The sequence below is a fragment of the Pongo abelii genome, chromosome 14 (assembly GCF_028885655.2).
Source record: "Pongo abelii isolate AG06213 chromosome 14, NHGRI_mPonAbe1-v2.0_pri, whole genome shotgun sequence".
Lineage (NCBI taxonomy): Eukaryota > Metazoa > Chordata > Mammalia > Primates > Hominidae > Pongo > Pongo abelii.
This window is the reverse complement of record NC_071999.2, coordinates 54,514,330-54,530,029: the sequence shown is the minus strand read 5'-3', so window position 1 is coordinate 54,530,029 and position 15,700 is coordinate 54,514,330. Positions and strand designations below refer to the sequence as shown.

The following is a 15,700-nucleotide window of genomic DNA, read 5'->3' as shown; positions in this document are numbered from 1 at the left end:
GATCTCTGGAATTAAAAAAAATTTCCCCATTAGCCTTTTTCTACTTCTTTTCTTCTTTCATATGTATAAAACACAAGAAAGCATTGCGGGAATTTGTACAAGTGCCTTTACTTTTCCTTGTAGTAACACAGTTCTACTTACATATAACCACAACAGCAATTCTTCTTATCAGGTAAGGTGATCGTGTGTTCTTATAAAACTGTTCCCTTCATGTAGGTGTTGTTTCTAAGTGAATTTGCTCTGTGTTTAGACAGTGAGTAAGGATTATGCATATAGTGATTTTTAGGGTTAACAGAGATGTTTAGATTCCAGATACTTAGGAAAGAGTTTCTCTGCTTGAGAACATGACCGCTTAGCAGTACCATTTAAATGGTAAGTTTGTTTCTTGCACCTCCTTGAGTTGGGTATGCTGACCCCTTGAAAGTACCCCAAAGCAGAAAAAAGATAGTGTTTCAGTCAAGGAAAACAAATTCTTAGTCTTAGAAGAGAACCACTCGTTTTGAGAGGGGGTTATTATATTATCATGAAGTACCTATAATTTTTTTCTTTAAAAATATACATTTCTAATGTATAACTAAGCATAAAAGATGGTATTTGGCCTTTCTAAATACCATCTTTTGGTGGTTTTCTTTGGTAGTTTATAGATGCAGGATACTTATTTTAATACTGTAGAATTGATTTGTCAAACAAGGTATGAACTCTTGAAAAAAAACAAGTGGAATTACCCACCATGGTCATGATGATCTTTTTGAAGTCTTTTGAATCTTCAGTCTGTTCCTTGAACTTTCCATATTCATATATGTTTGTTGCCTTCAGAGCATGAAGACTTTTTAACAGTTGCAGAGTCACTGAAGAAAGAATTTGATAGTCCAGAAACTGCCGATCTGAAGTTTCGAATTGATGGAAAATATATTCATGTCCATAAAGCTGTTTTGAAAATCAGGTATTTTTGCATGAGCTCAGAGATGTCAATAACTTGACTTTATTTTTGCCATTTCTATTTCTTCGTTATTCCACAAAATGAGTACTGATAAAAAATAGCCTTGGTAGTAGAGAGAAATGTCACTACTTAATATTTTTGCAGATAGTATCAGTCCATTTCCTGTCAAAGAGTTTTTTGTGTACACTCATGGAGCGTTTTAGAAAAAGTGTAATGTAGGAGTTTAAGTATTTGTCTATATTGGTTTTTTGTTTGTTTGTTTGTTTGTTTGAGACAGAGTTTCACTCTTGTTGCTCAGGCTGGAGTGCAATGGCGCGATCTCAGCTCACCGCAACCTCTGCCTCCTGGGTTTAAGTGATTCTCCTGCCTCAGCCTCCTGAGTAGCTGGGATTACAGGCATGCGCCACCATGCCTGGCTAATTTTGTATTTATAATAGAGACGGGGTTTCTCCATGTTGGTCAGGTTGGTCTCGAACTCCCGATCTCAGGTGATCTGCCCGCCTCAGCCTCCCAAAGTGCTGGCATTACAGATGTGAGCTATCACGCCTCGCTTATATTGTTTTTTAAATTAAGGATCTTGTGAATACTCATTTCCATCAGAAAATTTGTTTACGTGGTTAAAGAAAATACAAAAGGTTGTTATTGAAAAGTGTATATGCTCTCTTTTAATTATAGATTAAGCAGAAAACTCTCATAGTCAGGAATGCTGTGCTTCTGTTTCTAAGGGACATCCAATTACCAATTAAAGAATGTTCTAGGCTGAGCGTGGTGGCTCATGCCTGTAATCCCAGGACTTTGGGAGGCCAAGGCGGGAATATCGTTTGATCCCAGGAGTCTGAGACCAGCCTAGGCAATATAGCGAGACACTGTCTCTATAAAAAATAGACAAAATTAGCCAGGTGTGGTGGTGCGTTCCTGTAGTTCTAGCTACTCCGGAGGCTGAGGTGGAAGGATTGCTTGAGCCCAGTAGATCAAGGCTGTGGTGAGCTGTGATCATCCTGGGAGACAGAATGAGATCTTATCTCAAAAATGAAAAAAAAAAAAGTTTTTTAGATATAGTTCCTTGTATAAATGTGAGGGAACTATGCATTTATTAGTAACTGTTTGCCACAAAGGTTGCCATTGCAGAAAAAGGCACATAAGCTAAGACCATTAAAGTGGCCATTTACAAGTCTTGGAAATTTAGGTAAAAACCTTTTGGCAAAGAAATACATTTGAAAGGAACAGAAAAGCCCTATGTCATGCCTTACCTAAGGGAGTAAATATCTGAACCACAGTATTAATTGAAAAGATGGACTGGAACTGTTTCTGTCTGTGCACCTGTGGTCAGCCAGTCTATTCCTTTAATGTACAGTTTTCTGACCATGAAATCCATGATTCTTTCTTAGACAACTATTTCTTTTTTACTTCTCAGGTAGAGTAATTTTTTATGTAAGTGAAGCTATTTTTTTAGTATTCTGAATGGATTTTTTTTTTTTTTTTTTTTGAGACAGAGTCTCATTCTGTCACCTAGGCTAGAGTGCAGTGTTGCAATACCAGCTCACTGCAACCTCTACCTCCTGTGTTCAAGCGATCTTCCAGCCTTAACCTCCCAAGTAGCTGGGATTACAATTGTGCACTACCACGCCCGGCTAATTTTTGTATTTTTAGTAGAGATGAAGTTTCGCCATGTTGGCCAGGCTGGTCTTGAACTCCTGACCTCAGGTGATTGAGGCTGACCTGCCTCGGCCTCCCAAAGTGCTAGAATTACAGGCTTGAGCCACTGCACCTCAAAATACTTTTGGTGCCATATCTCACTTTAAAATAATTTAAAAATACGATTTTTGGAAAGATATAACTATGTTATACATAAGAAAATCCAATATTCAGAAATCAGTTTCTTGTGCAGGTGGCTTTGTACATGTAAATACAGTGTAGGAGCTGCTCAGGTTTTCTTGAAATATCTGACTATCCTAGTGGATGTGAGTGTTTTATAAATAAGCTTGTAGCAGGCCTGGGAAGAGAGGAAGGGGAGCAGGCAATGCATAAAGAAAAAAAAAAGGAGTGATGGCTGTTTTGACGATGAGTCAGAAAAGAAGAAAAATTGTCGGATAATGAGACAATAATCAGCTTGATGTAATCCAGTTAACACATAAAACAGTTTTAAGAATATACTTATTACATAAAACAAAAAACAAATGCATCATTTTAATGTTAATATATAGTCAAAAGTTTTGAACTCTTGTTTCTGAATTTCTTTCACTTTATTGTTTAAAATGCATTTCTGTACGTCATTTTAAAAAAAACAAAGGAGCAAAAAAATCTTGGGGACCATCAAATGGAAACAGTAGTGGAAGTGCTAGGTACTTCCAGGCTCTATGTATACCTATTAGTATTTAATAGGACTTATAAAAAATGAAAGTGAGTGTATGTAAAAGGCATGTACAAAAACCACTTGCATGTGGAATGTTTTTTGGGTGCTAACTAAAGGTCTGTGATCCCGGTGTGTGCAGGCCCAGATAGTAGTTAACATTACTTCTTTTTTTTTTTTTTTTTTTTTTTTTTTGAGACGGAGTTTTGCTCTTGTTGCCAGGCTAGAGTGCAGAAGCACGATCTTGGCTCGCCACAACCTCCACCTACCAGGTTCAAGCGATTCTCCTGCCTCAGCCTCCTGGGTAGCTGGGATTATAGGCATGCACCACCACGCCCAGCTGATTTTGTATTTTTAGTAGAGACTGGGTTTCTCCATGTTGGTCAGGCTGGTCTCGAACTCCTGACCTCAGGTGATCTACCCGCTTGGCCTCCCAAAGTGCTGGGATTACAGGCGTGAGCCACCACGCCCAGCCCAAGGATACTTCTGTTTATCTGATTTTGTCAACTTAATTAGGTAATTTTTATTTTCTTTTTTAAAAATTGCTGCTGAACAAATAAGACTTTTGCTTTTCTGTTTTAGGTGTGAGCATTTTCGATCCATGTTCCAGTCATATTGGAATGAAGACATGAAGGAAGTGATAGAAATCGACCAGTTTTCCTACCCAGTGTATCGTGCCTTTCTCCAGTACCTCTACACAGACACAGTTGACCTGCCACCAGAAGATGCTATAGGTACCACGGTAGCATTGGGATGGACAAGCCACATGGTCGAGAATATATCCCCTCATATTCTTAGTCCTGAAATGTAAAAAGCTTCAGGTGTATTGGCTTTAATTTGGTGCTTAAAAAAGATTTGAAGTAAATATCTTTAAAAATAGTATTGTGTGGTTATTATGGTTAATAGTTTTGGACCTAGTTTATGACCATAGGCTTTTTTGTTCTAATGTTACTGAAGGACTTTTTTTTTTTTTTAATTTATTTTTAAGTTCTGGGGTACATGTGCAGGATGTGTAGGCTTGTTACATAGTTAAACATGTGCCATGCTGATTTGCTGTACCTATCACCCATCACCTAGGTATTAAGCTATGGGCTTATTTTAATTTTCTAATAGTGAAGTATAAGTTGCTAATGCATTTAGCATTTTAGAAACAAAATGAGGATTGAAATTGCATTTTTTGCCCTTTGTACTATTGAAGAAATTGTATAAAGTAAATATAGGAGAGGTGTGGAAGTGGAGGAGGCAGACAGTAAAAAAGAGAATTTATTTACTCAAATTCAGAATCTTGTCCACTAAGAAACTCTAATTTACCTGTACACCTCTGTTCACCAAAACAAAATCTCTGTGTATTGGAAATTATTATACATTTGATTAAACCTTTCACATATCTTACTTTTAGGTCTTCTGGATTTGGCGACATCTTACTGTGAAAACAGACTGAAAAAACTTTGTCAGCACATTATCAAGAGAGGAATTACTGTGGAGAATGCCTTTTCGCTATTCTCTGCTGCAGTCAGATATGATGCAGAGGTAACATAAACAACAAATAGAAACCAAACCGCCCTTAACTCTCTTCGCGCTCGTCTCCCCCGCTTCTCGTGTGAGGCATGGAAAACGATGAGTCACTCCCCTTCTGTTTAGGGAATCAGTGAACCCATTGAAAACTGAAATCTGCCTTTGCTTCTTAATTCCCTGTTCATTGTTTCAAAAGTCGTCGTTCCTCTACTTTCATTTCTAAGTAAGACAGGAAACGAACCAAGGTCCTAGCAGCTGTGCTGCAGGTTGGAACATAAGGTCCCACACCTAATTGGACTAACAAACAGCATGTTTTAGTTTCAAGTCTTTCTTAATGTCAGCGTATGTGTTTATTTCAAGACTCACCTTGCTGTCTTTCCACCTCTGCCCTGTTATAAGCTGGGGATGCATATGATTTGTATCTGTGTATGCTCTGCAATTCTATTAGTGTCTAATTACAGCTCACAGTTATTTACCTGTTAAGAACTTGCTGTGGCCTCCTTTTGTTTTTGCACTGGGTTGAGTTCTTAATCTGGGATTCACGGATCTCTTGAGCCTGTGAATTAATGGGCTTTTGGGAGTCTGAAAGTTTGTGTGCATTTTTTTTGAAGAACCAAAGCATCAGACTGTAAGCTCCTCGTGAGTAGGAACTGTCTTATTCATCTGTATACCCTGTAGTGCCTGGCACATATTAGGCACCTGATAAATGTTGAACTGGATGAAGATAGTACCTTAAAGGAAGCATTAAGGATGATCAGTGAGCTAAAGGCGGGTATGGTTGGTTTCACAGATTCAGAGAGAATAAAAGGTAGAGAGCAATAGCCTTGGAGTTTCAAAATGTCTAGCTAAGGTATGCATGTAGAATGATACAATTAGCCTATCCTTGCAGATACTTTGTTGTCATTTGACAAAGCAGAATATCTGGTATCAAGGAGTTTCTCAAACACCTGCAAAGATCTGCAGCTGTGTCCTGTGAGGTATAACAGAGGACACACTTCATCACACGTAGGGATCAAAGTTGACCACGATATTTTCAAAAAGTATCCTATTTTTGTTTGAGGCTGTATTCTGATTATAAATATTTGATAAGGTCGATGTAGCTGACTTTGTCTGCAGCCCGACAACAGATGGAATGATGATCAAAGTAAATCATATCTAATAGAAAATGGGGTATGATTTTTTCCTATCCTTCTGTGACACCCTGAACTTCTTTATTAGAAAAGCTGTTTCTTTAGATTTTATTTCCACCCGGTGATATAATTTTAAATTGGGTTAGTGCCTTTTCTGTCCACTTGGTTACTGATGTTAGAATCCTCTCTGGGCCTCTCCGCGCTCCTCCTCCTTGTTAACGAGTTCCATGCTCAGGATAAGACCTTGCTGACTAACACCAGTGAGAACAACCTGGGCAGAGGCAGATGTCTCGGCTCAAGTTGCTGGAAACTTCTTCCTCACCTTTAGCTAAGATCTGTCCTAGGAAGTTTACAGAAAAAGCCTCTGCTGCTGCTTCCTGTGCCAGCAGGTCATTTCCTTTACTAGTTTTCATTTTTCTCATATGAAGTATAAACACGATAAAAACTTCCTTTAGAAAGACTCCAAATATGTGTGATTCCCCAGAGTCTGTCACAGTGTGGGCATGGAGCTGGCGCTCAAAAATGCATGTTGAATTAAATGAATGAGTGAAAACATTTGAAATACCTCACCATGAAGGTGTGCTTAAAAAAAAAAAAAATGGCCAGGCTTGGAGCTCACGCCTGTAATCCCAGCACTTTGGGTGGCCAAGGTGGGCAGATCACTTGAGATCAGGAGTTTGAGACCAGCCTGGCCGACATGGTGAAACCCTGTCTCTACTAAAAAAATACAAAAATTAGCTGCGTGTGGTGGTGCGTACCTGTAATCCCAGCTGTTCGGGAGGCTGAGGCAGGAAAATTGCTTGAATCTGGGAAGCAGAAGTTGCACCACTGCACTCCAGCCTAGGCAACAGAGCAAGACTCTGTCTCAAAAAAAAAAAGTTTAAAAAAACGTAAAATCCTACAAATATTACACATTCAACGTAGAAAAATTAGAGAATAGAAAGAAGACAAAAAGAGTCACCTCTTTATTTCTAGGGCGTATATATATATGTGTGTGTGTGTATATATATATTCATAATTTATATGTATTTTTTTTTTCCTGGTGATACAGGGTCTTATTCTGTCGCCCAGGCTGAAGCACAGTGGTGTGATCACAGCTCACTGTAGCCTCAACTTCCTGGGCTCAAGCAGTCCTCCTTCCTTCCCAGTCCAGGAACTGGGACTACGGATGTGTGCCACCACAGCCAGCTAATTTCTTATTTTTTATTTGTTGTAGAGACAGGGTTTCATTATGTTGTCCAGGCTGGTCTTGAACTTCTGGGCTCAAGTGTCCCTCCCACCTCAGCCTTCCAAAGTGCTGGGATTATAGGCATGAGCCACTGCACCAGGCCTCTTTCTAGGGTATATTTCTTAGGTTATAATACAAGTTACGTAATTGACTAATGTGCTTTTACACTTTATTTCCTTAATACTACAAGATATAGTGAGTGCATGAATGAAGTTCTGAAGTACAAAATTAAAATCCATAGCTGGGCACAGTGGCTCATGTCTGTGTTCTAGCTACTCAGGATGCTGAAGTGGGAGGATTGCTTGAGGCTAGGAGTTTGAGACCAGCCTGGACAACATAGTGAGACTGCCATCTCTTAAAAAGAAAGCCCTCTTACTGTGTTTATTAGTTGATTGGAAGCTACTGATGAGTCAGGTTAGAAATTAACTGCAAAAACTATTATTTTTAGAGCTCAACTTGGGGATACTAGATGACTTTGCCTTTGTGCTTTGGGCCAAAATGCTAGGAAGATGGAGACTACCTGCTTCCAATGTTTCTTCTCTTTCTACGAAAGTACCTGAGGTTCCTCCATGCCCTGTTTTGACAAGATAGCTTTGAAGCAAATGTACACACATTAAAGCAACAAAAATGTATGGACTCAGTAGTTACAGGGAGTTTCAAAAGTAAGTTGATGATTGTGGAGCCCTTGCTATGAACATGTTATCAAACTGTCCACAAGTTTTATTAAGAAGGACTTGACAAAGGAGCACTCAGATATTCCTTTGGTATAGACCTGAATAAATATTGACATCAGGGAGAAAATGTGGATAAAACATTGTTTCAAGATAGATCAGTCGCACACTGTAAACTGATTCAGGAATTTTTTTATTTTTATGTGTATTTGAACATTAAGAGAAACAGTTGGGAAGTATTATTTGTTTAACCAGAGTAGAGAACTTTCCAGAAATCCTATGTGCTGAGCAACTTATATCTTACGATTTTGCTTTTGGAGGGAAGCGATAAACATGAGCCCAGGAATCTAATTCTGAAGTTGGTCTGGGGTATGAGTATTGGACAGCTTGGTGTTAAGGCTTGGTGGCCAGCATTTTTTTCTTCTTTTGGTGGGCCAAATGAAAAGTCTTTGATCAGCAGTAGGCTGACAAATGTTTTTTGCATAATGAGATAAATTATGTTTTCCCCATATGGTAGAATGTTTAAGTACATTTTGAGAACAAAACAAAACTTCTTTGATTTGGAATATTTTGTACTTGGTGTGCTATAACATGAATTATAGACTGACAGTTTTGGGGTTTTGTTTTGCAGTTACTTTAACAACAGGTTGGACAGAGTTAGGTGTGGTTTGTGATCTGGTGTCATCTGGAATGTGTCTTGTGGGGAGCTGTGATGCCGAGGCACCTGCTCACCCTGGTTAGGTGGTCTTCAAATTATTAATATTCAACTAGTTTAGCTTTGGAGTTTTAGGACAGGGTAAGAACTCCCTTAGAGGCTGCATTAGCATTTTTAAAAATGAGGATATTAAGACCATCAATGCTCTATGTTTTGTTTTGTTGCTAAAGAAAATTTGTGGAAAGGAAAAACAACTTATTTTCGGAGTATATATATTGATTGGAATAGTTTAAATGTTGAAAGATTTGGAATGATTTATAAATTATTTCAGAAGAGCAGTTTTTATTTTTATCTTCTTTGCTAATGACAATAAATCTGGTATTTTATCTCATTTGCCTTAGAACACTTTATAATTATTCCACCACATAACATCATAAACAGAGTTTAGTTTCTAATACCAAGAAGACTGTATTAGACCCTTCTGTTTTTATACTCTCTCCACTTCCCTATTCCATGGGCTGTAAGAGGACTTTCATTCTGTCAGGAACTTTGTTCATCTCCTGGTCACATGATCCTTCTGGTCCTTCTTGGAACTGTTTTATTTAAAGCCCAGTTAGAAGTAAGAAGTCGGACTGTAAACTAGTTCAACCGTTGTGGAAGTCAGTGTGGCGATTCCTCAGGGATCTAGAACTAGAAATACCATTTGACCCAGCCATCCCATTACTGGGTATATACCCAAAGGACTATAAATCATGCTGCTATAAAGACACATGCACACGTACGTTTATTGCGGCATTATTCACAATAGCAAAGACTTGGAACCAACCCAAATGTCCAACAATGATAGACTGGATTAAGAAAATGTGGCACATATACACCATGGAATACTATGCAGCCATAAAAAATGATAAGTTCATGTCCTTTGTAGGGACATGGATGAAACTGGAAATCATCATTCTCAGTAAACTATCGCAAGAACAAAAAACCAAACACCGCATATTCTCACTCATAGGTGGGAATTGAACAATGAGAACGTGTAGACACAGGAAAGGGAACATCACACTCTGGGGACTGTTGTGGGGTGGGGGGAGCAGGGAGGGATAGCACTGGGAGATATACCTAATGCTAGATGATGAGTTAGTGGGTGCAGCGCACCAGCATGGCACGTGTATACATATGTAACTTAACCTGCACATTGCGCATATGTACCCTAAAACCTAAAGTATAATAATAAATAAATAAATAAATAAACCTAAAGTATAATAATAAATAAATAAAGAAAGAAAGAAAGAAAGAAAAGTAAGAAGTCAACTATAACCAACCCTGTTATGGTTGACTTCTCACTTGGACAGGAGTTGCATTTTCTTGCCTGTTATTGAAGATTTGATCCTATGCAGAATGAAAGGAACAGATTATGTAGATTCTTATAATACTAAAGAGAGGTCAAGTCAGAAGGGCGTTTGTCTAATTCGCTCATCAAAGGCAAACCGACCCTGGGCACTGTTTGCTAAGTGGTTCAGCTTGACTCTGCCACTCTCTGGTGAACTTGGCAAATTCAAACGTCCCTCACCACGTGCGTTCAGGGCTTCCTTTTACATAGATCTGCCTCAACCAAGGTTTAGTTAGTCACTTACACAACCCAGATTTAGATTGTTTTCAGAATTCTCTAGTTTGGCTTTTAATGTTTGGAACTTTTGAATATTTATTGCATACCCAGATACCTCAGTAGTTCAAACTAATTGGAGGGGAAGGGAAGGCAGTTTGATAGAACCATTTTCATGAGTGTATAAAGTGAATTGTGATTAGCGGCACCATTTTTATACCTATATTGTGTATAAAACTTCCTTTTTTTTTTTTTTTTTTTTTTTTTTTGAGATGGAGTTTCACTCCTGTCTCCCAGGCTAGAGTGCAGTGGCGCGATCTCGGCACATGGCAACCTCCGCCTCCTGGGTTCAAGTGATTCTCCTGCCTCAGCCTCCTGAGTAGCTGGGATTACAGGCATGCACCACCACATCTGGCTAATTTTGTATTTTTTTTTAGTAGAAACGGGGTTTCTTCATGTTGGCCGGGCTGACCTCAGGTGATCTGCCTGCCTCGGCCTCCCAGAGTGCTGGGATTACAGGCGTGAGCCACCGTACCCGGCCATAGAACTTCTTAAAGTTTATACTCAAGGTGTTTTCTGCACAATTAGTAAGCTGAATAAGCTCACTTTAAACTCACTTTTTCATATATACTAAAAAGATCTTGAGTTCTACATCATAGACACAGAAGTGAGGAGGTTTGATGCCAGAGTTCAGTGCACTCTTCCTGTGAATTTGAAATTATATCATTAAAATTTAATACTTAAAGATTCTTATCTGATATATTACATGGTTTAAATAACTTTCTGTCATTATGGCTGGCTACTTCTAAAGTTATGTGCAAATAAAGTTTTCTGTTTTTGATAAGTAAATTTTAAAATGTGACTTTTATGTCCCTGTGGAATATAATTTAGTCACCAGAGCTATTTATTAATCACTTCGTGATAATGCCAGGTGTAGTGCTTATTCTTGAATAATAATCTGAGAGGGAATGCTTTATCCAGTTTCACATTTTAGTTTATTATAATATATGGAGCATTTAGCTATGCATTTAGCCCCCTGGGAATCTCTGATTAAAAAACAAGAATCCAGAGACTGTGCCAACATCCTAAGTGCATTTCGAATTATCTAGAAAACCAACAAAACAGCAGCTGGCTGGTACTCATTAGCTGTGGTTTATCTCTTTTTTTTTTTTTTTTTTTTTTGAGACTGAGTCTCGCTCTGTTGCCCAGGCTGGAGTGCAGTGGCGTAATCTCGGCTCACTGCAACCTCCGCCTCCTGGGTTCAAGCGATTCTCCGCCTCAGCCTCCTGAGTAGCTGGGATTACAGGTGCATGCCACCACACCTGGATAATTTTTGTATTTTTAGTAGAGACGGGGTTTCACCATGTTGGTCAAGCTGGTCTCAAACTCCTGACCTCATGATCTGCCCGCCTCAGCCTCCCAAAGTGCTGAGATTATAGGTGTGAGCCACCACACCTGGCCTGTGGTTTATCTCTTAATGGTTATGTGACTGGATGGGTTTCTGGAGTTTACTCTAGGGCATCTTTTAGCCAGGGACAGGAGGACCCTTAGAACAAGGAAATCATTGTTTGCAGAGGTCTGTACTGAGAGCAGAAAAGGGGTCTCTCCATGTTTGTGTGGGCCCCTTCCACTCTCTCTAACATTCCCACCTCGTGGTAGCTGGAAATGTGCAGTCAAAACCTGCAGTTGAAATGTTGAGCTTCTGGTTCGATAGAACCAGGAGTACTGACCTTCAATGTACCAGCTAAGCAAGTTATAATAAAGTCAAGCTATTTGTGATAAGAGCTTTTAGTGTGATTTCCTTTTATATATTGAGTCTTTGTATGCATTCCAGGTGCCTGATCGATTTAATAAATATATATTCCAACATCCTAAGGGACAGACTATATTAAAGTTTGGCAGGGGATGAAAGGGTGGATTAGCACAGGCAGGGATTGATTTTGAAATGGTTCTGGTTTACCACTTGTGGATGTTACTCCACTGAATGTTGGTAGTTGGTGACTTCTGTTTGACTGAAAACTAATCTGTGTAAATATACTTCTGTGGGGGTGACGTTCTGAGATATTAATGTGGTGGAAGGTGTAGTGTTATTATTCCTCATGGCTTTAAAAATAAAGTCATTATTAGGAGATCATAAAAGTGAATTTAAGGTGAATTTTTTGGGATTTTCTTTCAGAGCCTCTGCTCTGTCACCCAGGCTAGAGTGCAGTGGCGTGATCTCGGTTCACTGCAACCTCTGCCTCCCAGGCTCAGGCGATTCTCCTGCCTCAGTCTCCTGAGTAGCTGGGATTACAGGCACCCACCACCACGCCCGGCTAATTTTTGTATTTTTACTAGAGACAGGGTTTCCCTATGTTGGCTAGGCTGGTCTCGAACTCCTGACCTCAAGTGATCCACGCGCCTCGGCCTCCCAAAGTGGTGAGATTGCAGGCGTGAGCCACCGTGCCCAGCTGGGATTTTCTTTTTAATGTGCCACCTTAGGTTGACCATATCTCTTCATTACCTTTCTGTTTCTTAAACTAACCCACATCTTAATTCTTTTCTCTGATGTCTTGAACATGACAAAACACATTCTGCGGACTAAAGTGGCATTCTGCCTTTTACAACGTCTTTGAGCATAACTAGATTATGTGATAATCGTGCAGGAAATTCTTTCACTTGTAGATCTTGCGTGTGTGTGTGTGCGCGCGCATGTGTGTGTGTTTTGAAGAGTCACACTTTGAGTTAGGGGACCATTGCTTTTACTGCGTTGAATAAATAGTATGTGTTTTTCTCACACCTACCTGTGGTCACCTTTTTGCCTAGTTTTAGGTATCTGGCCTCTCAAATATCTTTTCTGGGGGAGGAGGAGAGATTTGGGGTGAAGGGCTTAGAGAGAAGTAATTCAATCAAAGTTGCCTAAAAAAGCCATTTTTGTTTTTATTTTTGTTGTGTGTGTCCAGGATTTAGAAGAATTCTGCTTTAAGTTTTGCATCAATCATTTGACAGAAGTTACACAGACTGCAGCATTTTGGCAAATGGATGGCCCTCTGCTAAAGGAATTCATTGCTAAAGCCAGTAAATGTGGAGCCTTTAAGAACTGAAGCGCGAGGCTGCTGGGTTCTGTGTGAGTGCTCTGGGGCACTGTTGAGGATGTGTCGAGTTTGCGCTCTACAGGTGATGTAATTCTGCAGGTAAAAGACCATCAGGTTGTTTTTTTCCACATCTGGGACACAGTTGTCTGTGTAGGAACATATCAAGGGTGTATGGCTTTTCTTGAGCCCATTTTAAACAACTCTTGTTTCCAGATAAGTGTATTTTAAATGTGACCTTTCTTAAATTTGGGCTGGAACATGTAAAAGGGTGAAAGTTTAGTCGTTTTTGGTCTTGTTTTCGTTTTTGATTAGAGGAAACTTCTGAACTTGGAAAGGGGAAGTTGGCAGCAACTCTCCTGGGCCACATATCAACAATCTTCTGACAGCAGGAGCAGTGATAGTTGGGGAATTGTGAGATGAATGGAGAGGCCCCATCGTGAATTAAAGATGCTGACCTGGGGATTGTTAAGTGCTGCTTTAGTTGCTAGTTTAGTAGCCTTACTGTGAAGGAATAATTAAGATTGTTTCACACTTTTGTTTGTGTGCTTGCGTTGATGACGTTTTTAACTTCAAGATATATCAAAGTAATAAGTTTAACGTATGTTAAACCTGTTGAAATGATAATTATGTAAAGGTAAATTTTCTAGGTTAGTCAAGATATCTCTTAAGATTTAAGTGCATAAAGAATAGTAATTTAGAAGTATCCGTGAAAAGTTGATAATGAAAGAAATTTGATGAAGGTGAATATTTTATAAATTAGAATCTCCACTACTTATCCAATGGTGTTTTATTTCATTAACGTAGAACTTGAGAACTCAAGTTTAAATTGTCCCCCCCACCTTCTTCTGTAAATGCAAACTTAAGAGGAAAATAATGACATATATAGTATACTCTTGCCTTCCTAAATTATGACTGCTGAATCATCATATCTACTATATATGACTGGAAGAAGTGGTTCTTCAAGTCAACCCTCTTACAGGACTTAATGGAATTTGCTTTATCTACTTTAGGCCAAATCCATCACACATTGGCTTATTTGAAACTTTATCATGTTTCACTTTTGGTTTTCCTCTGTTTTTAAACATCTTAGGTATAACAATTAGCACAATTTCACCTTGAAAAAGCACCAAAATTATGGTGTTCCTGAAAAGATCCTATTAAAAGACAGTAGTTTATTTGAACTGGTTATGGAAGGTGACTTTGGGATGTAAGAGTGTTCAACTGTGAGTTTAATCATGTGTGTCCGTTGAGCTTGCTTTAAGAGCAATGTTTTGCTTTGCTCTCTGGTTCATGAACTCATTTCCATTTGAGTGAGCTCCCTTAGTGAATTTTGTCTCCTGCTTGGAAAGTCTCTCTTCTGAACCTGGAGTCTGAATACGTTTTCAGAGCCAAATTACAAGTGGGTGAAGACATGATGCAACTACTGTTTTTAGCAATGTTTTTAAATTTGTGTCTATTGGGGTGGGAAGGGGAGTGAGGCCCCAAAGATAGGAATTCATTGATAGCTGAAATAGATAGAAGCCTAGGAGCCCCAGCCCCCTTTTCCTGACCATATCACAAGTGATTGAAGCCCAGTGAATTATTTGGTTAGAATTCGTTCTACAACATGATAGAACTTTTCTTACTAGGTTCAGAAATGCACATTGATTTGTGCTGTGATTGGTGGTGTTTGTAACAATCACTGTTCTATAGGCTTATGATCTGAGCAAAATCTGAACTTCAGTATGTTTACTATTGCTCTTACTTGAAAACTTTTTTTCAAAAAAAGCACAAATTAAAGTAGTAAATTCATATCCATAGATAGTTCATTCATTCAACAAATATTTACCAAGTTCCTAATATAAGTGAAGGACCACTTCTCATATTAGATTACTAAGTCATTTGTATGAGTATGTGTGGCAGTGAAGAGAACAGGTCTTTCAAAAAGCATTTGATTATCTTTATTTTTTTTTAAATACACTCTCTTATTTTTCTACTTGGTTTTTTGTTAATCATAGCAGGATATGACAACTCTTATTTGAATTGATTTTTTCATCTAATATAGTAATGGAAGCCAAAGTATTCATATTTCTTAAGATAGCCCTAAATGTACTCTTGAACTTCTTACTGGAACAATGTTTGATACTCTAGTATGTAAGCTGTATTTATGTAATATTTAGAATGACATGTTAATAAAGTAACATTAAAACAGGCACGTAGAGTTGTTTTTTTCCCTCAAAATCAGTAGTCTGCAGCCTTAAAAAGGAAAGAAATTCTGACACATGGTGCACAGAGATGAACTTGAGGATATTATGCTGGGTGAAATAAGCCACTCACAGACAAATACTATGTGATGCCACTTGTGTGATATACTTAGTCAAATTCATAGAGACATAGTAGAATGGTCATTGCTAGGGTCTGAGGGAAGAGGAGATTGGGGAACTTGTTTAATGGATACAGAGTTTCAGTTTTCCAAGATGAAGAGTCCTTTAGGTCAGGAGTCCCCAACCCTCGGGCCACAGACCCATATTGGTCCCTAGCGTGTTAGGAAGAGG

At 38.8% G+C, this 15,700-nt stretch overlaps 1 protein-coding gene across 7 annotated transcripts in view; it reads left to right on the top strand.

Moving 5' to 3' along the window:
- RCBTB1 (RCC1 and BTB domain containing protein 1) overlaps nucleotides 1-15,358 on the top strand; it is a 54,225-nt gene extending 38,867 nt beyond the window's left edge. For all 7 annotated transcript variants that reach the window (XM_024257676.3, XM_063714908.1, XM_002824276.5 and 4 more), the window contains 4 exons: nucleotides 817-943; nucleotides 3,873-4,024; nucleotides 4,690-4,820; nucleotides 13,035-15,358. In XM_024257676.3, the coding sequence (XP_024113444.1) occupies nucleotides 817-943; nucleotides 3,873-4,024; nucleotides 4,690-4,820; nucleotides 13,035-13,175 (551 nt within the window). In that variant the 3' untranslated portion in view covers nucleotides 13,176-15,358. The remainder of the gene's footprint in view (nucleotides 1-816; nucleotides 944-3,872; nucleotides 4,025-4,689; nucleotides 4,821-13,034) is intronic.
- The last annotated feature ends 342 nt before the right edge of the window (nucleotides 15,359-15,700 follow it).